Here is a 23,386-nt window from a genome sequence, read left to right on the forward strand (position 1 = left end):
CTGGTGAAGCTTCCGGTTCCACGTCCAAGGAGGGGGCGGCTCTGCTAAGGGCTACAGGGTGGGATGTGGGCAGACCTCCTTTCCTGGAAGGCACGGGAAGATTGCACGGGAAGGAACGTGTAGACGCATACATGGATGGAGGAGGAAGCCATTCTTGCGCTCTGTGCAGCAGCAGGCCCGGCCTGGCTTGGAATCACCTTCATGCAAGCACCATAAGTGCTGTGACGTTGGCTTGGATTCACTGTCTCGGAAGCTGGACCTCATCTGGGGCAGAGCCTTTGGTGTCTCCAGTGATGTGGTGAAGGCGGTGACAGATAGTTCCCGATTAGTTCCAGTTGGTCCCTGGTCGGCAGCCATAGGCCGCAGCGCTGGAAATGGAGGGAGGCTCTGTGTGGCGGAGCCTGGCTCACGGTGCCTACGCTGCAACTGTCCTTTTGGCAATGCTATGTTGCAGGGTGGGAGTGCTTTCCAGAGAATGTTCCGGAACTGGCATTGATGTAGTCTCCTCCCAGAATAGTTCAATCATAGAAAGAACTGGCCTCACCTTGTTCCAATGGGCTGGTGATAAAGCCTGGACACCGGGTTCCTGGAGCCTGGCTAAGAGCTCCGGCAGGGGGGACCTACACTGTGTCACCACCGCGTGTATCGAGGTCAGCCCTGTCAGTTAACCTACGCTGATCTGATTTTAAATGGAACCCTTTCCTACCCCAGTCCTACCCTGGGTTCTCTGTGTCTCTCCTGAGGATCCCCAAAGCTGCCTGCCAGGTTTGCACCCACATGGGAGAACACTGTTTTGTTTGACTGTCTTCCTGGCAGTGCCCCTGCTGGCATTGATGGCCACAGTGTCCCACGAGTTTCGTGTCTCCTGGACCAGGCCCTGGGGTTCATGGATGCACGTGAGTCCTGGGTGTGGCGTCCGACTCCAAGCCCACGGGCTTTAAGGCTTTCCCTAGACACAGCATGGTGGCCCAGCCATGACGATGGGCTCCTGCCTGGCTCTGTGCTAAGCACCGAGGCAGTCCCAGAGGCCATGGAATTGGAAGCTACTGGAGCACAGACTTCCTGAGGTAGGCTGTTACCTGTGAGACCTCAGCTCCACCTCCCGGAGGGTGGTGGCTTGGTTGCAAAGGGGATGCTGGGAGGGTTGGCAGAGTGATTCCCGTGGGACAGTCACTCTCCAGCGTGGGTGGTTCGGTGTCTAGGGAGAGTGAGTCTGCATCCTCTCAGATGAGCACGAGGACAGGCGGCTTGAGGGGAACCACTGTGTAACAGCTCAGGCCTTTGTCTCCCTAGGAATGGATGAGCCAAAGGAAAGCATGTGTTGCCTGGCTCCCGAGGGAAGCTGGGGGAAAACCTTCTTTTCCCCACTGTCTCTCAGTTAAGCCCCCGTACCTCTTTCCAGTTGTGAATTCGGTTATCTGGGGTGGGGTTGGGCACAACAGGTGAGGAGCTGCCCAGGCAAGTAGGGGGCTGAGTGTGCTCAGTTTGAGCTTTCCTTCTCCTCACAGGCATGCCGCTGGGCCTAGCCTGGGGATCACCAGTCTTTCATGATCTCCAAGCTAACTGTTAGCACAGATTTGCTGCCCAGGTTAATTTTAGCATCAGAATAGTTGGCTTCCCCCGTTAGCACATCCCCACTGTTTAAAAACACTTCTGTAGGGCGGCCGTAAAAGGTTCCTTTATTAAGATTTCTGTAGCAGACCCCTCCGCCTTTTCTCTTCAGTGTCAGAGGCTTGGTAACGGGTCTTGGAGAGGCAGTAGAGCTGAACCCACTGTGTACGCGAGAGGAGACTATCATCATGATGGGAAGAGAGCTGAGGCCCAGCCTCTGCACACAGCCCCCTGTCCCACTGCTCCCCCGGGGGTCCCCTGCTTTGCTTTGGTTCTCCAGGCATGGTCTCGGTGTCCGTCTTAGTTTGCCCTTGCTCCCGAAAGCCTCCCATAACCTTCCAGGGCCAAGGGGCGTGAGTCCCTTTTCCATCCATCATGGATGAAGTGTTGAGACATCACGCGTAGCATGTCTCCACCAGGGAGAGCTAGAGGCAGAGAGCATGTGACCCCGGGATACCCAGGGTCAAGCTCTGAGGAGTGAGTCAGAGAAAGCTAATAAGTAGCCCTGGCCATGGTCTTTGCCTCCTTCTGGTGCTGCTGAGGGCAGGGACTGCAGCTCCTCATCTTCGCCTCAAATGAGAAGGGATTTGTTGGCTTCATTGTTGGCGCCGTGCACACGTGGATGCATATGCATACAAGGCCGTTGCTCACGACAGCTGTCCCGTGTACTGCTGGCTTATCTGCCTCTGAGCGCTTCTCACCGTGGGGATCCTCATGAGCAAATCTACCGCTTGGCCCTGCGAAGCCACTGTGGTATTCCCGTCTCCCCGTGAGCAGGCAGCATCTTCTCTCAGAGTGCTCCGAGGGCAAGGTGGCGTGAGTTGTCCAGAGTGCCTTGCCTGGTGCCAACACAGAAGGGTGGGCACACGCAGGCTGCCCTCTCTGCGCACACTGATGGACTGAAGTCAGACACTTCTTTGAGTTTCGGTGTTTGGGGACGAGGCGGTGGCCGTGCCACTACTTTGTTGGTGACTTGAAAGCAAGGATTGAGAGGTTCATTTCTGGAAGTCACTTTCCCCAGGACTGCCTCCCTCCTTTGGAAGGACAATGAGGTTAGGTGAAGGGTGACTCTTAAGAATTGTGGTGAGGATGCAGTCAAGGAGCCAAGAACACTAAGGGTCAATTTCTAGCCCGAGGCAGGCCGGTGGCTTCAGAAAGGCTGTGGAGAAGATGGAGGTTTCTGTCCTGCTGGCTCCAGAGCCACTTTGCCTCAAACAACACACGGGCACTATATTAATTATAAAACTGTTGGCCAATAGCTAGGGCTTCTTATTGGATAGCTCAGTCTTAATTATTAGCCCGTTTCTATTAATCTATGCATTGTCATGGGGCTGTGGGTTACCCGTAACCCAGCATGTTACTCCTTGGGCATCATGATGTCTCTTGGCGGCCTCTCTCTGCGCCTCTCCCCAGAATTCTCCTCGTCTCATAGCCTTGTCTGGCTATTGGCCAATCAGTGTTTTATTCACCAGCCAATAAGAGAAACACATACACTGTGGAGCAAAATGGAGGTAGCAAGGGGCTGATTCAATTCCAGGGGAGGCATTGCTAAGAGAGCAGGCTGACCTGCTTAGTGAGGGCGCATGGCGGGCAGGTCAGCTTCGTCTGGGAGGGAGGGGAGGGAGGAGAGAGGGAGGGTGTGAGAGAGTGGTGTGTTCCCAGTGAGAGGTAGACACTGGTCGGTGGCCCAACACAGCAGCAGGGATAGAGCAAACCAAGGATTCGGAGTCCCTGAGTGGGCGGTTATCAAAGGAGGATTCGGAGTCCCTGAGTGGGCGGATGCCAAAGGGAGCACACGTCTGTGTTCCGAGGCCGGAAGCCCGTAGACCGTAAAGGTGGAAATGTACCTATTGGCCGGGTTCGATTGTCCCCCAGTTCCCAAAGGCGTGCTGGACTTTGGGGTGTGTGTTGGTGCGTGTGCACGAGTAACCACTCCCAGCGTGGAGGAGACTACGCCCATGACTGTTGCTGTCATTGGACCGCTGGGTTGTTTTCCTTGTGGGTGGGTCAGTTGAACTCTTTCCTCCAACTGAGTGATGTCTGCATTGGGCTGTGCTTTAGTCACGGAACACCAGCTGTCAAGCACATCGGTCATACGTAGCATGCCGGGCTGGGAAGTCTGCCTAAGGAGGAAGAGGGAGGCATTTGCAGAACCAGTAGCCATTGAGAGTGCTTTTATTCTTATGTATGTAGCGAAGGCCGAGGGGAAAATGGTGCAGATTCATGTCCCCCAAGCAGGTGTTTGGTGAGACAGAGCTAACCAGAGATCCTAGTTCATGCCCTGGGGGCATTGCATGATGGTGAGTGGGTTGCCTTGAATTTTTTTTTCTGGAGAGTTCTTGGATATGGCTGGAATCTAGGATGTGTTATATACCAAATCCACTTGTGGCACTAGCCACCAAATCCTCCGGGCTTGCCTCTGTGAGAGGCATGATCCCTGGGCTGTCAGCACGGCTGGCTGCTCAGATGTGTGAAGGGGGCATCGGTCAACAAGTTTTAGTGCCTTTTGTTCGGGTTCTGTTAAGTAGAACTCACCAGAGCACTGTACATGGCCTCCTAGAGTAAGGGCACTCAGTCCAGACACTGTTCTTAGAACTGTGTCTAAGTTACTGAGAAAAACAGAAACTCCTGATCCTCTCTTGGCTCTTGTTTTTCTGAAGGCAGAAGGAAGGTCTGCGCTACTCATCCTACTCATTGATTGGCTGGTGCGTCTTCATCCCTGGTCCCCTTCAGGGGAGTGTGCTTCTTTCCATGCTGTGGGGAGGTTGTCTACTCAACAGGGATGACAACATGTGTGCATTTACTGGGAGATGACGGCACGCATGAGCAGTGTCCACGGGCTTCTGGTGCCTTTCTAGGGAGAGGGTGTAAACTATGCCGCCTAAGAGAAGAGAAGGTATGGAATGACCACAGCTGCAGCCAGGGCTCCTTGGCGGGGAGATGCAGAGCCTAGGCCACAGCTCTGATGCTTCCACATGGAGGTGAAGGGGGGCTGCCTGGTGGCATAGGGGCCAGGACAGGGTCGCCTACAGCAGAGGTGCCTCTTGGGCTCTGTTGACTCAGAGCTTGGGAGGAGAGAGTGGCTTCAGATGGGGAGTGCTCTGAGAGTTCCTGGGCAAAGAGAGACTCAGCAATTCTCCTCTCTCCTCAAGACTTCCACGCACGAGTGGCAGCCCTGATCTCACTGCTGTCACTGAGTTTGCTCCCTGAAAAATGTCCCTTCTTAGCAACTGTCACATCCTAAGGACCGCCCATCACCCTCGCCTGTGGGCCCCTTCACCTCGGGGTACTCTTAAACTATGCCCTCACTAGAAGCAAGGCATCATTGTCTCTGTTGTGGGATCACTGGATGTCTTAGTCACTGTCCTGTTGCTGTGAAGAGACTCCAGGACCAAGGAAACTCTTATAAAGGAAAACATTTACTGGGGCTGGCTTGCAGTTTCAGAGGTTTGGCCCGTTACCGTCATGGCGGGAAGCATGGAGGCCTGCAGGCAGACACGATGCTGAGGGAGCTGAGAGCTCTACATCTGTGTCTGCAGGTGGCAGGAAGGACATAGATAGATACAGAGCCTGGTTTGAGCATTTGAAATCCCTAAGCCTACCCCCTAGTGACAGGCTTCCTCCACAGGGCCGCACCTCCTAAATCCTGTCAGCTAGAGCTGCTACTCTCTGGTAACTAAGCATTCAAATATATGAGCCTGTGGGGCCATTCTTATTCAAACTGCCACCCTGAGGGAAGGGCAGGTCTGGGTGAGAAGGAAGCACTCTCTACATGGCAAAGCTTTGTCCTTTTTAGGGACAGCTTTTCTGCTGGGAGGCAGGAGATCCCCAAGAGAGGGGAATCCCTTCCCTCATACAAAACACCGGCTACATCTGGGAGAGAGGAAACACGCCTGGGTGTGTGTTGCTGGCTGCACCTGCAGCCTCCCCCAGTCAGGACGCAGCAGCCACTGGCGGAGAGAGCAGCAGAAAGGAAACAGCTGTGAAGTTTCCTGCAGCCCCCAGCTCCGGGCTTCACACCCGTGCTGTGGACAGAGGAGGCAGGCCCGACGCCGTTACTCTCACGTTTATGAGCCTGGGCACAGGCTGGGGGCCATAAGGCTTGAAACGAGGTTCACATGTACACAGTCTAGAGAAAGCCGGATGGGGAAAGGCGTGGCAGAGATTTTCTGGGTAGCCACTATGTTAAAAGCTGAAATACAATAAGGAAAACACACCGCCCTGTGAAAAACTACCCGAAGGCTGAGCTTATTATTAGTGGCTTCAACAGTTGCAACTCCTAGAGGTCTGTTGGGACGTCCTGCGATCCTCACCCCCCAGCCACAGCGTTGGATGGTCTTCTGAGACAGGAATCCCAGTTATCTAAGAGCAGACTTTCCCCAGCTCTCTGTGTTGCAGCGGGGCTGAGTTTTGGGTGATATCCAGGAATACCTACACAGGTCTCAGCGGGGATGTGCACTACTGTCCCCACGCTGTCGTTCTGGAAAAGAACAGTTAAGAGGCTTCCAAAAGCAAGTGCTAGTAGGTCAGCGCTCTCATTTAAATGGCTTGGTTTTTTTTGTTTTGTTTTGTTTTGTTTTTTGGCAAATTCTGTTTACAGCAGTGCTGGACTTGGCTCAGGTGCGGTGTCTTCCGACAGTGGCTAAGCCAGAGGTGCGGTGATGGGACGACAGTGACAGCTGGTAGCCGGTGCTCCAAGTCTGGGGCAAAGCAGAGAGGAAGAGTTGCCCTGACTGAGAATACTCTGCTAGTTGGAGCAGCCCTGAGGCTCTTCCCTGCTCTGTCTAACCCTAGCCCTGATCCCTCAGATCATTCCTTTTAAACTAATCGCTCTTCCTGCTTTGTGTTAGGAGGCCAAACCAAAAAAAGAGTGAGTTTACACCAGTAAGGGGACAAGGGGCTTGATGCTTGCACAGCTCATACAGCCCGCTGTGGGAGTTTAACACGGGTCGTTATTGAAATGTCTGTTCATGTGCTCACGGCATGGAAGTCATTCAGATTCCACGCTGATTACTGCCCCGAGCACCAGACCATAGCTGCGGGCAGAACTTATGGGGCCCTGCTAGACCCCCACAGCTGTTGCTCAACTCTGGTCCACAGCTCAGGCTTATGGGGGTTCCTCGGCTGTTGCTGTATGCCTCCAAACCCAGATCTGCTTTTCTATGGGTTCAGGAAATGAGAGAAGTCTCACCTGGCAGTTCAGATCAGCATCCTCACGGGGTGAGTTTCTGTCTATTTCATCTGGCCTTTTTGGTGTCCTGTGACTGGAGGGGCCCTATCACCAGTGTCTCATATGTGGCAGGCGGTGTGCGATCTCAGTGTGGCACGTGTACGTGGATTCACATGACTGAAACATTTTGCCAAACCTCAAGCAAGGGTGGCTTTTAGCCACTTTTCTATAAACTTTAAAAAATGTATATATAATGTAAGTAATGGCCTCAGGGTTATAGGAAGTTCTCAACTCCTCTTGTGTTATGGATAGGGAAGCGTTTCCTAAGGATGGTGAGGTCATGCACATGCCAACTCTGTAGTCTCTCTTGATCTGGGTGTCCTAATGGGGACAGCATGTGGGTGTGACACAGTCATCTTAAACCATCCCACCAAGTGTCCCTTGGTTTCTGTGCAGGTGTTTACGGAGTAGCTGCTGTGTGCCAAACGCTTTGCTGGGTAGACAGTGACACACTGGAGGATATCAGTGTGTTGGTGCAATATGTATCCTGTCCTGTGGAGGTTCCCATGGACCATGAGACGGATCATGTGAACCCTAGTGTGTTCTGGGAGGGCTGGCCAGGCTGGGTTACTTCCTCCAGAACCATGTCACGGGGTGCAGGGTCACAAGGAGCTCCGGGATGGAATCCACCTGCCACAGGGAGGACTGCACTTATCCTTGCTGCAGATCTTGGGGTTCTTGGTGCTCCTGAGGAAGTGGAGATGTGATCTTTGGAGTAAACTGGTTTTCAAAACACAGAATTAGTCCTGTCTGAACTTGAAATTTAATTTCAGTATGGCTGGATGTGATGGTGTTAGGCGAGCCTCGGGAACTAATGCAGATATTTGGGGAGGTGGCTTTGTGGCATCTAGCTGTCTTATATAGAGAGACAACTGATCATCTTGATTAGGTTTACATTTCTGGAGAAGGAATTTAGAAAAAAGCGGGAATTAATTGCTTACGGGAACATCCGTTAGTATGTGGGTTTTTACACAGTAGCACATCTGTAGTATTTCCAGACGGATTGAGCCGCTGAGGCTTTACCAGACTTAGATGTCCCAAAGGGAGGTAGGTTCTGAGCCCTTAGGGAACCAAGTGTTTGCAGCATCCCAGCCTCCGCTCTGTGGGTGCTGTTGGTGGGGAGGCGGCCCCTGCAAATGTGGGTCTCCACCACCAGCCACGCGCATGACTGCAGCTTGCAGGGAGTCCCATTTCCATACAGTGTGTTTCATAAAACTACCGCAGGCAATGGGGTGAGAAGGCCTGGAGACTGTGGGTAGGGCTTTCATTTAAAAACAGAGAAGCAGAGGAGAAAACACCGAGGAGTTTTCATGTGCCTTAGTAACCCAAGTCAGCAGGCCCACGGGGGAGGAGAAGAGGTCACCCTTGTTTCTGGGGCGGCCCCTCCTCCAACTACTCTTCAGCTCTTGCTGCTGTATTGTAAAAATCACAAATGTAATTCTCAGGTGGCTCGTGTGACTTCTTTTTGAAGATAAAGGAAGTCCCAGGCGACCATCTTGGCCTGTCTTACTGTCCTGTGGGTGTGAGCTCGCCTCTCTGACCACCCTTGCTGGCCCAGTTACTTTCCTCAGGAGAGAGTGTAGGTTACTCTCCAGGGAGGCTGGGAAGAGAGAGCCTAGCGATGCATTTGAACTTCCCATTCCTCCGCGGACTCTGCACGTTCAGTCGAATATTACATTGGATGTGCTGTCCTGAGCATCAGTGGGGATGGAAGAGATCCCAGGTCACCCAGGGGGACTTAGTGTATGTGTCGCCCTGTCTGCACTCAGTCTCTGCTGCTGTCTGAGGGTGCATCTGCACCTCTGCCTTGTATCCCTTTCCTGTGTCTGGCTTCTCTCCTTCTCGTGATTCTGTGGCAGGCTTGGCCATCCTTGGCCCTTTCTTGCTGACCTTAGTCGCTCTGCTCCCCAAAGTGGTGCTGGGCCCTGCCTACTGCTACCCCATCTGCTTCACATTGATTTGTGGGTCAGTTGAGTTAATTTCTGCATTTCCTTCCTTCCTTCCTTCCTTCTTCCTTCCTTCCTTCCTTCCTTCCTTCCTTCCTTCCTTCCTTCCTTCCTTCCTTCCTTTCTTTCTCCCTCCCTCCCTTCCTTCCTTATTCCCTCCCTTTCTCCTTTCCCTCCCTCCCTCCTTCCTCCCTCCTTCCCTTCCTCTCTTCCTTCCCTCCCTCGTTCCTTTTCTCTTCTCTACCCTTACACGGGCTCTCACTATATAGCCCTAGCTAGCTTGAAATTGGATACGCAGCCTAAGCTGTTTTAGAATTTGTGGGCAGTCATCCTGCATCTGCCTCCTAAGTTCTGAGATTAAAGACATGCATTACTGCTTACAGTTTGCTTTTTTATTTCATAATCCCTGTCACCAATTTCTTCTGTTATTTTTCTGGGAATTGATATCCTAGACATAACCCATAATTTCCAGGATGACCTCTCCACAGTCGCAGTGTCAGAGACTAGGTGTGACCAGCTCTCTTACCCCCCAAAAAGCAACAGATATGCTAGATGAGATATGAAATACCTTTTAAAAAAAGGTATCTTCAAAGGCATCAGTGAGTTAGGAGATCAGCAGAGAGGGTTCCCTGGGTCTTCACCATTGTAGTTAACAACCTTGGACTTCATTTGCTTTTCGTAAATGGGGTGGTTTAAGGACGGGAAAGGTTGGAGATTGAAAACAGAGGAAACTGGCCAGGAAAAGACAGAGGCACAGCAGCTGGGCTGTGACCCTACTCTTTTTTTTTTAATTAAGAAGTATTAAAATTAGCATGCAGGATGTTAGACATCACTGTGCATTTTGGAGCAGGATGTGTTTCCCTCATCCCCATCATCACTCTGCTCCGTGGACCACCTGCAACCTCCCTCCAGTCTCTTCCTCTTTTATGTCCTGTGTTTCCCATTTGCTTAGCCCCCATCTGTCACCTACTTTACCCTCCTTCAGTCCCCTTCCTACGTAATGCACAGTATATTAAAACTAGAATATAATTTGATCATTTCCTCTTTCCTTTTTCGCTCCTCATCTGTCCCAGGCACACACATTCACTCCCCCTCCAATCCATGGCCTCTCTGTTTAACTGCTGTTATTACATGTGTGTTCAAAATGCACAAATATACAGACACAGCCCGCTGAGCCTGTTTAGCGTTCCTTGCATGCGTATGACTTCAGGGCTGGCCAGCCGGACTTAGATAACCAGTTAGGGAACTCAGCTGTTCCCCCTCTCTCAGCAGCCCTCAGTCCTTGGTTGTCTGTGGTCTTTTTTGCCTAGACGTGGGGCCCTGTGAGACTCCAGCCTTTCAAACGACAGTATGCCTATTGGTGCTGTCATTGTCCGGGTCCGGTTTGGGCAGCTATCTTGCTGAGGGATCGTGAATGTAGCTTCATTGTCCTTTCTGTTTTACTCTCAGACATGTGTGCATTTATGTGTGTATGCACATGCACACACGCACACACACACAAGCACACGCGCGCACACACACACACACACAGGTTAGATTTGTATATAAGAGAGAACATGTGGTTTATACAGCCAAGCTGTAGCCCAACATTCTACTAAACGGCGAATGGCAGAAAGCTGAACATTTCCTCTAAAGTTGGGAATTAGACACGATGTCCACTCTGGCCTTTTTTTTTTTTTTTATACTGTATAGTGCTCAAAACCTTAGCTGGAGCCACACGATGAGAGGAAGACGTAAAGGAGATAACACAGGGAAGGGGAAGAAGGCCTGTGTGTGGCCTTACTCTCGGTAACTGCTCCGTGGCTGTCCTTCCTGCTTCCTGCTCTCCTGGAACATTCCGGAACCCCGCTGCAGCGCAGTAGGATTTCTTAGGACTCGTTGTCCTCTACGGCATGCAGAGGGGACCCTTGCTCCTGGTTTCTCTCTCTCTCAGGCCGTGGGGTGATGGTTTATAAGTGGAGCTGCCATCTGACCTCGAGGCTGGGTTCTTTCCCCAAGTATCTAGTTATTTTTACAAGTTCTGCTTTCGGGCCCTCTGCCAGAACCAGAGCATTTAGGGCAATGTGCGGTACCGGCTTGGGAGCAGATGCTCTTTTCCTGGGGGGCGGGGGCTGCATTAAATCCCCTGTAGAGTTTTGGGTGGAATGAGCAGCCTCATAAGAGAAACGGCAGCTGTCAATCAACCAGAGACAGAGAGACTGGTGGTGGTGCACGCCTGTAGTCTCAGGTCACTCACTCCCTGTGATGTAACGTGCAAGTGGGTGCTGCCGCCGTGATGCCATCACCAAACATCTGACCCGGGACTGAGGTGACGTGGAAGGCACTGGAGTCAGTCCTTGAATGGAGACCCTACAGCTGTGGAGCTCAGATGTTTAGAGGAAGCCATGCCTTGTGGCTTGCATGGGAAGAAGATGTGGGAAGGCTGCTTCCTGCTGGCTGTTTGGGGAGGACTTCCTGGGAAGGCTACCTCCTGCTGGCTGATTGGGGAGGACTTCCTGGGAAGGCTGCCTCCTGCTGGCTGATTGGGGAGGACTTCCTGGGAAGGCTGCCTCCTGCTGGCTGTTTGGGGAGGACTTCCTGGAAAGGCTACCTCCTGCTGGCTGATTGGGGAGGACTTCCTGGAAAGGCTACCTCCTGCTGGCTGTTTGGGGAGGACTTCCTGGGAAGGCTGCCCCCTCCTGGCTGATTGGGGAGGACTTCCTGGAAAGGCTACCTCCTGCTGGCTGTTTGGGGAGGACTTCCTGGCTGTTTAGGGATCTTCCTAGCTGTTTAGGGATCTTCCTGGCTTGCCCTTTCTGATGTCTGGGGATGATACCTGCTGTCCACATCTCTCACTCTGATGGCTGCTGTTGGGGCAGAACCTGAATTCCTTGTGTGTAGGAAGCCTCCGAGCCTCAGGATGGGGCGGTGGACGTTGTAGTGGCTGCTGTGCAGGTTTTATAGAGACGAAAGTCTCTTTTGTAACAGTCCTTGAATTACCTGTGTCAAAAATACTGAAAAGTGAGTGGCTGAGAAAGAAAACAAATGGTCTGCCTTTCCACGAGGGAACCTCCCCAGTCTCCCGAGTGGTGGAGCCAGACACCCTCGGGGCAACATTTGGTTCCCGATCTGCTGCCGCCATATTGCAGCCCCACACTGTCAACTTCAGAGTGGGTTTCATGGAGAATACATGGAGATTTCCCTGTGGTCCAGGTGACACAGGGCACAGAAGCCTCTGAAGGGGAGAAAGCAACCAAAGGCTCACGTGCCGGTCACAGGCAGGGACGCCACCTCAGTCCCCCATGCCGGAGGCCCCCAGAGCAGATGACGTTCCCGGGGGAGGGTGGAGGTGGACTGGGGGGCCTGGCTATGTCCTAACCACACGCCATTGCTGTCTTACAGGAGGAAGGCATAGTAAAGGAGATTGACATCAGCAACCATGTGAAGGAAGGCTTTGAGAAGGCAGACCCTTCCCAGTTCGAGCTGCTGAAGGTTCTAGGACAAGGGTCCTATGGGAAGGTGAGGTGAATGGATCGGCACTGGGGGGCTGGCGTCACACGGAAAGGCGGTAGGTGCCGGCCGAATCTGGCTGGGTTCCTGCACGGCACTGCTCACATTAGCTGAGCCTGTGTGTGTGTCAGAGTCATGAGCCACGAAGAGGCAGGCCACCCACATTCTCTCTCTCACCGGTGTCCTCTTGGCTCATGGGTGTTGCCGAGGGAGCCGGATCATTGCATTGGAGTCCGGGAGTCTCGGAAGTTGCAGCCTCAACAGATCTTTTTCAAAAGGAAAGGAGCAATGAGAAAATGAGAAAACCAAAGGAAAAGAGGGGGTGGGGCCTTCTCTGGATTGGCCTGCACAGCTGTCACTCAAGGATCAGGAAGGCAAGGATTTGGAGTCTGTCCCTTCTCCATACCTGGGACAGTAGTTTTGCCCTTCGATGCCTCAATTTCCCCATCTGTAAAATGAAGTAACTGGCTTATTTCATATAATCGTGCTGTGGGTTAAATTAGCCACGAGTCCAAGCTACCTGTCGCTTGGGAAGGGTTTGTGTGCTGGACCTGCGTGTGTCCTTACATCTTCCCCTGTGGGTCATAGCAGTGGTGGCTGGTCCCTTTCAGGAGCCAGGGATGCTGGCTCTCCCTCAGCATCCCCTCTGCACACAGTGTGGTCCTCACTCTGTATCCACTGAAGCAGCAGCTGTCCCCATGAAGCCCTGGGCTCAACCCCAGCACAGTGTAAACGGCGTGAAGGAACACACTTGTAATATCTGCACTCTGGAGGAGGAGGCAGAAGATCAGAAGTTCAGGGGCATCCTCAGCAACATAGTGAGTTCAAGGACAGCCTGGGCTACCTGAGATCCCATCTTAAAAAAAAAAAAAAACCAGAGTGGAGGAGGAAAGGCTTCCCCAGGATCTCCATTCGTCTTACATTTTAACTTTGCTTTTTAAAAAGCATTTCTTTGGAATAAGCGTTTGACTCAGCTCTGTTTGACACAGCTGCCGGTGGCAAGCTACACGCTCCCCCCCGAGTTCCGATCAGGTGTACAGGTGGGACAGGCAGATGGGGTCACGCAGGCACCAGTAGGAGGAAGGAAGAGGGGGCAGTGGACGGGCAAGTTCTGTGGCCACCGCAGCCCGGAGACCCTTGCGTTCAGCTCAGGCCCTGCAAGCTCCGTGCGGCTGTCATGGAAAGTGAGGAGATTAGACGAGGACTTGAAAGGAAGTGGGCCACCCTGGAGACACCACTCGGCCCTTCCTGGGCTCCACGCAGCAGCTAAGGGGCTCACAAATCATGCTGCGTTTGTCATACAGGTTTTCTTTTCCATGAGGGCTGCATGAGCAGCTTGCCTGGGGAAGCCAGCTCTGGTCTGACCGACCGCCCCGCACTATCCCATCGCTGCTCTGCAGGCATACTTTCTTTCTGTGGAAGGTTCTGGGCTGCTCTATCAGTCTGGATGTCATGGATCCTAAGACAGGCCATGCTTGGAAATCCCAACCCCACCATGATTAGCCATCGCTGAGCCTTCTGCATTACCTTCCTTACTTGAGTGGCTAAATGGATACCCGACACAAAGAAATGAACAGAACACCATCCTTGCTGTTGAACTCCAGCTGTGTGCCTCTATCTGCTTGTGCCCCCAGATCAGATGGTTCCTACAGCAACCCCAGAATAGGCAGGCTCTGGTTAGAATTCCCCCCAAGCAGCCCTTGAGACTCAGCTGCCTTGGGTCCCCATGCCAGAGTACCCCAGAACCTGAATACCCTGATCCCAGAGCTTGGTCCTACAAGTACTCTGTGCCCGGTAATTCTGTGGCTCCCATGATGTAGCCGTGTGCAGGGCACGGTGTGGACAGTCTTTCTGACACGGTCTCTCTTTACCAGTGTTGTGGTACTGTGATCGTCCTGGAGAGTCTGGCCTTAGGCGGTATGTTCTAGAGCTGAATGGAGTGGTATAGACTGGCTGTTCCACGGTGGAGATTCCTGTGGCTGATGGGGACCCCACCTTCTCCAGCCCCCACTGCTCCCCTCTGCTGAGAAGTACCAAGGCAGGAGTAGATGCTTTCTCCATTTTTTATTTAAAATTCCCTGGGGCGTGGTGAATTATGAGTCTCACATTCTGAGAAGGGAGCAAACTGACATTTTAAAATGTCCTTGCTTTCTTATAACTAAACAGTGGCATTGCATGCTCGAGGCTCTAAATGCCTTCTTTCAGGGGAGATCGTTGCCTGAGAGAACCCAGAAAGTGGCTATGCTTCTTTGACTCTGGCCCCGGGGTGTCCTGCAGTTGGAGGTCCCCTGGCCAGACTGAGAACATGTTGCCGAGGGAATCAGGCAACGGTGTCACCATTACAGTGATCCTGAGAGCTCCGGGCAGTGCTGAGTGACTGTATCTGGCCCAGGCCACACAGCTGTCTGTGCAGTCATTGTTCTGAAAGTGTAACAAGTTAGCACACACCACTATACAAAGCAACAGAGACACAGCAGCCGCATTTGCTGAAATTATCAAAGTTGCTTTGGGTCTTTTTCCCCTGAATCCAAATAAATTTCTAAATTATATGGTCCCTTCTCTTATGGTGCTAGAGGTGGCCTCTGTCCAGTTCTCTAATCACCTTGGGGAGAATTGCTGCACATGGCTCTGGTTTGGCACTTAGTAGGAGCACATTAACAGTGACAGAATGGAGTTGTTTCTGTGCCTTTAAAAAGGCAGGGATCCTGCTTAACATCAGAGGGGTGGAAGCATCAGCCACTGTCGTCCGTGGTTTCATTTTTAAAATATGGGATGCAATGAGGAAAACAGTTTTCAGTGCTCAAAGGCTGAAGGAAGCAGGTGGATCACCGTGACTTTGAGGCCAGCCTGGGCTGCAAAGTAAGGCTTTGTGTGTCCCCCCCAATTTTATAAGCAAATACCTGTGTAGAAATTGGCTTTATCTCAGCTAATTCATAGGTGGCACTGCCCAGTGCACCTGCGGATGTGGTTTTCTGTTGAGATGTTGTCAGGGTAGGGCTTCTCTCTTCACCCATTTGCCACGACTCTGACTTAGCCCACTTTCGGGTTGCTATCACTGACTTTCCAGAGGCTAAAAACTGGACAAGTTAAAAAGAAAACAGTTTATTTGGCTCACGGTTCTGGAGGCCAGCAAGTCCAAGGATGCCATGCTACTCAGTCCACTCTGTGAAGTCCTCCCTGCTGTGCTGTAATGTGGCACAGGACCCTGCCAGCCCCTCCCACTGCCGTATGGAGATCAGAACTACAGCAGGGAGCCTGGGGGACGCTGTGACATCATGCCGTGCTACATGGCAGGCCATAGGGAGGCGGCAGAGCAAAGCCAGGCGGCCCTGGCTGTGCACAGGCCGGAGCAGCGACGCCTGCTTCCTCTCCCTGCTTCTCCTCGCAGGAGGATCTGATGGTTATTTTTTTCACTTTGCAAATCTTTCCCTGGGGCTTCTGTCTTGGCTATAATATAACAGAATGGCAGGAGTTCCTCTGTCCACCAGCCTATGAGGGCTTGAACAGTGACCCAGGCAGGATAGTCTTCTCCGTACGAAGACTCGCTGACCTGACCGTAGCTGCCTGCATCCCTCACCTCACGCACTGGCATGCAACCACACAACAGGGCTGCAGCCACAATGCTCTGTGCTGGCTCCTCAGGGCTCAGCTCCCGTTGACTCCAGCCTGACGCCTGGCCAGGAAAATGTGCTGGTCGTGTGGCCCACAGCACAGACCTTGCTATAAGCCCCAACCTGCTTCCCAGCTCTTAGCCCCAAGTGGTAGGATGGTCGCTTAGCTGCCATGTGCTTACGCCTAGAGCCCATCGTCATCACCTAGACTCCTGGCTCTGCCTCCTGCCAGGCGTTATCAATTCTATTCATTTTGACAAAGTGCAGACAGATGCTATACGTGTCAGGAACAGGCTGGAAGAGGGAGTGGAGTTATATCAGATGGAAGCACAACACTGAGTCAGTCCAGAGACGGGAACGTAGCAGCTACCCACTCATGGTTTATGTCTTAGAAAATGCCCCCTATTCCAACACCACTGCGGTCTGGTTTCTACCGGCTTGTTAGTAGAGTGAAGCCACACTGACCGGCCCTCTGAGCTCATTCCCTACCACCAAGGAGGTGGCCTCGACCCAAACGGCACTGCCTAGAATGAGAGTCCTTCCGTCTGCCGTAACTTCTATGGGTGCGGCAGAGCTGGAACAGGGCCATATGGATCTCAAGATCCTGCAAGAGGGTTTGGCGCCTCGAATCCAGCGTGGCACTTGGCACATGTGAGACTGAGCCCCAGGCTCTCTTGTGGGCCTGCACCATCCCGCCATGGAGACGTGTACATGGACTTCCTAAAATGTCCTTGCTTTCTTGTAACTAAACGGTGGCATTACATGGACTCACACGTGGATGTCCCACGCATCTTCTAAATGGCCAGTGCCATTCTCCTTGACGGTGCATTCCACGTCTTCACATGCTCTGTGTGCTCCTGGGGGTGCCGATCACGACACAAGACAGGGCTCGTCTCCTTCCCTGCACCTTCGCCATCTGGCAGAGAGCGTAACGCTGTCCCGTGGACCCGGCTGGCCTCTCCTGTTGAGGGACGCGATTGCAGTGCTGACGGTGAGCTGAAGAGATGAGGAGGAGACGTCAGGAGGCAGCTGAGTTCCCTTCAGGATGCACCATGTAGATGTAGGGCTGGCTCCATCTGCAAATGTGGGTCCTGGGCAATGCATCTCCCCACTTCCTCCTCTGCCGTGCCCCTGGGGTAGATGTTAGGGTCTCCTGGAAAGACCGAGGAAGCCTATCTGTCCATAGGTTGACTCTGGCACTGGGAGACCGTGCTCTGGCCCCTTCAGGGTCCTGATCACTCCCTTAGTGTATGACAGGGAGCCAGGGGAGTGAGGACTGACCTGCCACGTGGCTAGGGAAACCTGCAGCCCTATTGAGGTTGATATTACAGGAGCAGGCTCACGAGGGTGCTGTGCCCTTGGCCAGCGTGGGCTACCTAGAGTTTGTGTGGAGTTAGAATACCCCAAAGTACACTCAGGAGGTCTCGACACGAGACAAGGCTTTGGGAAGGAGTCATGCAACAGATCTATCCATCAAGGGCAGCTGCTTCTTCTACTGATACCTACGCCAGAGTCAAGAGTGCCATCGTGGCCTCTGGTACCAACCAGGGCTCACACCAGTGGGAAAATTCTTTTAGGAAAACCAGTGCTTTCTTCATGTGTGTGGAACATTCCTTTTCATACTCAGCAATCTAATTCATCAACTTAAAAAAAAATCAGTAATCCTGCCTTAAGTTCAGCATGTCTCAGGTGTCTTTTGTTTAGTTGATTTACTCCATGTGTCAAAAAATGTTTCAGAGAATGTTGAATACCCACATGAGTGTGCTTTAGAGTCAGAAAAAAAAATAAGCAAAACCTGTTGGTGAGCTAGAATCTTGTCCTGGATAGTTTTATGTCAACTTCACACAAACTAGTATTATCTGAAAGGAGAAAACCTCCATGAGATCCAGTTGTAAGGCATTTTCTTAATTAGTGACTAATGGGGGAGGGCCAGCCCATGGTGGGTGGGGCCACCCCTGGGCAGGTGGACCTGGATTCTATAAGAAGCAGGCTGAGCAAGCCGTGGGGAGCGAGCCCATAAGCAGCACCCCTCCGTGGCCGCTGCATCAGCTCCTGCCTCCAGGTTCCTGCCCTGCTTGAGTTCCTGTCCTGACTTCCTTTGATGATGAACAGATGTGGGAGTGTGAGCCAGATTAACCCTTTCCTCCCCAGCTTGCTGTGGCCATGACGTTCATGTCATGGTGTTCATCACAGCAGTGGAAACCCCAACTAAGACAGATGTGGGTAAGGAGAGTTCAAATAAGAGTCTCCAGTGTGTCTTGCAAGTCTGGTGCAGCCTGCTCTGCACACACCTCCCTTCTGCTACCAAATGAAAGTTAGCGGTACCCAAGCCAGAAGCAGGATGGTGCTCACCACAGAGTTGCAGCAGGTAGCTGAAGTGTCTGTTGGAATCCTAAGCGCTGGAGATGACCTTTGTTTCCCACGGTGCGTCCATGATCGGAGCCCCTTCACATCCCCTTGTCAAGTCATTTAGGATAGCGTCTGTGTCATCCCCACTGCTGTGATGACATAGTGTGACACACGCATCTTAGAGGAGAAAGGGTTCCTCTTAGCTCACGGTTCCGCAGTCCAGTACCCGCGGGACAGTAGCAGCAGCGGGAGCTTGAGACAGCTGGCCACATGGCATCCACAGTCAGGAGCAGAGGGAGATGGGACCCACGAATGCTCGCTTGCTGGCTTGCCAGCTTATTCTCATCTCAGTTTCTCCGCTCTCATAGAGTTCAGTACCTCCTGCCTAGGACCGCCCCACCCATTGCGGGCTGCGGCTCCCACATCAGTTACCGTAGTTAACAGTCGCACAGGTCAACCAAGGCTGACAGTCCCTCAACAGTCTCTTCCTGGGTGAGTCTAGGCTGTGCCCAGCTGACAAGGCTAACAGTCGCCGACAGCCAGTGTGTTTTCTGCTCCTCAGGTGTTCTTGGTGAGGAAGGTCTCAGGATCGGATGCCGGTCAGCTCTATGCCATGAAGGTCCTGAAGAAAGCCACCTTGAAAGGTAAGGGTCCTGGGAGGGGCCAGTTACTTCCGAGACCCACCACGGCAGTCTTCACTTGGCAGTTTGCGGGAATATGGGCTTTAGTCTTCGTGCTTTCAGGGACCCCAGAGGAGGGCGCCGGGCCCCCGCTTTCTGCTTCGTAAGCTGTCAGCATTTCTCGGGTGCTGTAGCTATCCCCGCGAGGCTTCCTCAGTTTTCAGAGGGAGTTTGCCGCATAAGCAGCGCCCCGCATATACTGCGCTGCAGGGAACCACGTGGGAAAAGAGCAGCGAGAAGGAAGCCGTGGGTGCCGGTGTGCGGCTCCACCCGTAGGCCGAGCGCCACCCGCCACAAGGGATTGCTCGGTTTCACGGGAAACTTGGTTCACAAACGGTGCGGTGCCCCGTGGTTGCCCCAGTGGTTGGGGATAGACAGTCAGTGGACCCGGGAGCTTCCAGCCTCAGGTGTCCCCATCCTCCAAGTGAGGCATGAGCATCAAACCCGAGGGCCCGTCCCAAGCCCAGACTCTGGGCTTACTTTGTACTGATCCAGCCGATTCACCTTATCACTGAGGGTGAACCTTATGCTCCTGACCAGCATAAGGTTCACACCAGCATGGACAAGTGGTATGATGGTGACATGTTAGTGACCTGTATGGCTGATCTGGCAGGAGCACAGGAGCCCATGCTTAGCCCCTTGGGGGTGCTGTGAGACTCAAAAGATGTCAGGGGGCAACTTGGCTCTTTAGGTCTTACAATGTACTGTCCTCAGCAGCAGAGGACTCCAAAGAATGTGTCATTCTGAGCCTTCAACTCACTTTCTGTCTAGCTGGGGAGACGAAGTATATGGTTTCAAGCAACATGTAATGGTTCCATGGGGGCAATAGATCCATGGGTGAAGTATCCACAGACCGTAAACATCTTAGCAAACATTCCTAATAGTGCAGGAAAAATTCTTTCAATGGCTCTAGTGTTTAAAAGGTGTGTGAGGTCCAAGGCCCAACTTTAGAATGGGCAGACTTTTTCTGTAAAAGAGATAAATTATGTTGATCAATGGTTAGAAAATGCAAATGTTGGCTGCTTCTGCCAGCCTGGGAGAGATGTGAATATGCCTAGGGAGGCCCACTCTAAGCAAGTGATTTGTAGATAGGTAGAATGTGGCTTTTTCATAGACCATTCAGATACACGACTCAAGATATGTTTCTTAGAGTTAGCATGATTGACAAAGTCTTGTGGGTGGTATTCAGTCTGTGATAGCTGGTTGTCAATCGGACATCATGGGACGGTCCAAAAGTCTTCACAAAAATGTTAAAGAATTGTTCTTCCTGACTGAGGAAGTATGTGGGAAGCAACTCCGACATTTCATAAGATAAACTTAAGGGTTGTCTCACAGAAACAGACATTACACTAAGATCATTTGAAAGTTCTCAACGTAAACTGCTTCCGCAGTTCTTCAGAGGTGAAGCACATTGTCCAGCGACACAGCTGCTCCACAGAGACAGCTGTGCTGTCAGAGGACAGCCACCACAGCCTTGAGCACAAACGCCAGCCAGTGTGATGTTTAGTCTGTCGTAACCCCCGTCACCGGGAGATACACACCACAGTGTGTCTGTAAGGAGAGGTTGAACTGAGGTCAGGAGACCCACCCCAAATGTGGGTGACACTGACCCATGGGCCAGCTGAAAATGGGAAAAGAGACCTGTGCACCAGCGTTCACCACGCTCTGCAGCCCAGTTGTGAACACAGCACAGCTGTGCACCAGCGTTCACCACGCTCTGCAGCCCAGTTGTGAACACAGCACAGCTGTGCACCAGCGTTCACCACGCTCTGCATCCCAGTTGTGAACACAAGAAGTTGCCGCCTGCTCCTATCACCATCCCTTCCCCTCCGTGGCGCCTCTTCCCCCAAACTGCAAGCCCTTCCTTCCGGAGATTCCTTTCTCCAGCGTTTGCCATCTTGTCCCGCAGTAACAGTCGCATTGTCTGTCCGCAGTGTCTCTTGGCGTTGAGCAGGAACACAGTGCCGATCCGTGTAGCACTGGACCGACATGAGGTCAGGCCGTTGAGAGGAAGAAGGCTGATGTGAAGTCCACATCCAGTGATTCTGCTTTCTCGAGGTTTGAGAACAGACTGACTAACCCGGTTTTGTCAGCGTGGTACGAGTTAGAGATGAGTGAACAGGGAGCCTCAGTTGAGAAAATGCCCCGTCAGATTGGTCTGTAGACACGTTTGTGGGGGCATTTTCTCAGTAATGATTGGTGTGGGGGGCCCACCCTGGGTAGATGGACATGAGTTGTATAAGAAAGCAGGCTGAGCAAAGTCACAGGACACAAACCAGTAAGCAGCACTCCCATCTACATGCGCCAGCCTGTCCGGGCTTCCTTCAGTGATGGGTGTGATCTCCATGTATAAGCCAAGCGACTGCTTTCCTTCCCAAGTTCCTCTTGGCCCTACCACAGCAATAGAAACCAGACAGGACAGGACGCCGAGCCACAGAGGCCGCTGGTGCATCTGTGGCTTCAGAATAGGAGCTGGAAGCACAGGCTTGACTTCTTCACGGGCCCGGACTTCTCAGGGGCGGAGAAGACGTCTTAAAATGCAGTGTGGCAGCGGTGAAGTCCTCAGATCCCAGAGAGGTGCCACCCTCCTGGATTGAAGACGAAAGGTGATGACAGCAGCTGGCGTCATCCATGGTATTCACTCCGAGGATCACACAGTTTCTGATGTTCCTGCCTCCTCCTCCTCCCCAGCTCTGGGATGGAGGTGAATCAGAGTGGAGTGGGAGCCCCCCAGGAGCCTGCGCTGCCGAATGCAGACACAAAGGACCGGGAAGCTGGGCTCTGTGTTCGGCACTCAGCAGCCCTCTGCCCCATCAGAGTGGACCGTGATGCTCAGCCTCTAGCTTCAGTCTCCTGTGCACAGTGAGCCTTTGAAACAATTTGTGATTCAAGCTGAAGTGCTCTTGAGAAATGGCTCCCAATCCAGCTTTGTACATAAGATATGAGACTACATCTCCTGAATGATCATAACAAGTGCCTGTGCTAAATGTACACACACACACACACACTCAGTTACACACATACACAGACATACACACACACACACACACAGACACTCAGTCACATACGTACACAGACATATACACAAATACACACACACACACACACACACCAGCAGGAATATTGTAAACAGCTCTGTCCAGTTACCAAATTACAGAAACTTTTTATTTCTTCTCTGTGAATTGTATGTCTAGTTTTCAGGAAAACCTTTAACTGAGGTGGCAGCTTACAGTTCCAGAGGTTTAGTCCATTATCTTCATTGTGGGGAGCATGCTGGCAGGCAGGCAGACATGGTGCTGGCTACATCTTGATCAGAAGCCAGCAGGAATTGGACTTTGGCACTGGACAAGGCTTGGGCATATATGAGGCTTAAAAGCCCACCCCACAGTGACACGCTTCCTCCAGCAAGACCACACCCACTCTAACAAAGCCACGGCTCCTAATAATGCCACTCCGTGTGCACTGTAAGACACCACAGGTGTCTCTTAATTTTTAGAAACACATATTCTAGAACAGCATGTTTGTCTATGTGTAGTCACATACGTGTGGTGAAATTGAGCCATACAGGCAAAAAGGAATGGGAAAATGTCCCCATCTCCCTGTGCTCCTTCCAAAGTCAGCTAATACCAGACATTATTCTACATTCCACACTCTTCCAGCTTTCTATAATGGGCCATCACCGAGGAATAGGTTTCCCACAGAGATCCAATAGGGTCTCTTTCTTAAGAGAAAACGGAGGAGCCTCACAGATCGGTGTTGTGTGTGTGGTGTCCACAAGATCTGAGATTCCACCATGTTCGAGCCTCCCATGTGCTCCCACTGGGCTTACACCCATCTGAGCTCCGTGACAACAGGAAGGAGAGCATCTACACACATTCGAAGTTGTTTTGCTTCCAACTCCTCTGCGTCCTGTTACCCTGAGTTACTCCAACACCAGTTCCTTCCCATCCCAGTCACACCCCAGTGCGCAGGCCGGGTAATTGTAAGAGATGTGGTAGAGAGGAGAGGTGTGTCTGTAACACCCACGCGTCCTCCCCTTGCCAGTCACCGTCTCTAAGAGTACACTTGCCAGAGAGAACTGCAGTTCATTTGAATAGCAAAACCAGTCTGAAAAGGAAATAAAAAGGGGGCGGGCCTTCCAGAAATCATTTTGAAACTCCCGATTCTTTCTCCACAGTGCGGTGCCGGCCATGTGTGCGGGGGGGGGGGGGGGGGCGGGGAGGGCTGCTGTCATTGGGAAAACTTGACAAAGAGGATAGCAGTTCTCAGGGCTCTATTTTACTTTAAGTTTGGAGCGCCAGGCACAGCCCCCTCCTTTCACTACAAGGTGACAAGCCATTTCTAAAGAGATGTCAACCGCACCACAGCTGAAAGAGAAAGGAGCCAGCAGGTATAGGCTCCTGCTTGCCACCCCAGCAAGGTCCCGTCATCCCAGTCCCACCCCCCAACTTCGTGACAGGATGGTGCTAC

At 52.3% G+C, this 23,386-nt stretch overlaps 1 protein-coding gene across 3 annotated transcripts in view; it reads left to right on the forward strand.

Annotated features, from left to right (window-relative positions):
• Rps6ka2 (ribosomal protein S6 kinase A2) overlaps window positions 1-23,386 on the forward strand; it is a 245,656-nt gene that overhangs the window by 161,840 nt on the left and 60,430 nt on the right. For all 3 annotated transcript variants that reach the window (XM_013122761.3, XM_040758230.1, XM_005083013.4), the window contains 2 exons: window positions 12,169-12,285; window positions 18,799-18,880. In XM_013122761.3, the coding sequence (XP_012978215.1) occupies window positions 12,169-12,285; window positions 18,799-18,880 (199 nt within the window). The remainder of the gene's footprint in view (window positions 1-12,168; window positions 12,286-18,798; window positions 18,881-23,386) is intronic.

This window comes from Mesocricetus auratus, unplaced genomic scaffold, assembly GCF_017639785.1.
Source record: "Mesocricetus auratus isolate SY011 unplaced genomic scaffold, BCM_Maur_2.0 Super-Scaffold_100018, whole genome shotgun sequence".
NCBI lineage: Eukaryota > Metazoa > Chordata > Mammalia > Rodentia > Cricetidae > Mesocricetus > Mesocricetus auratus.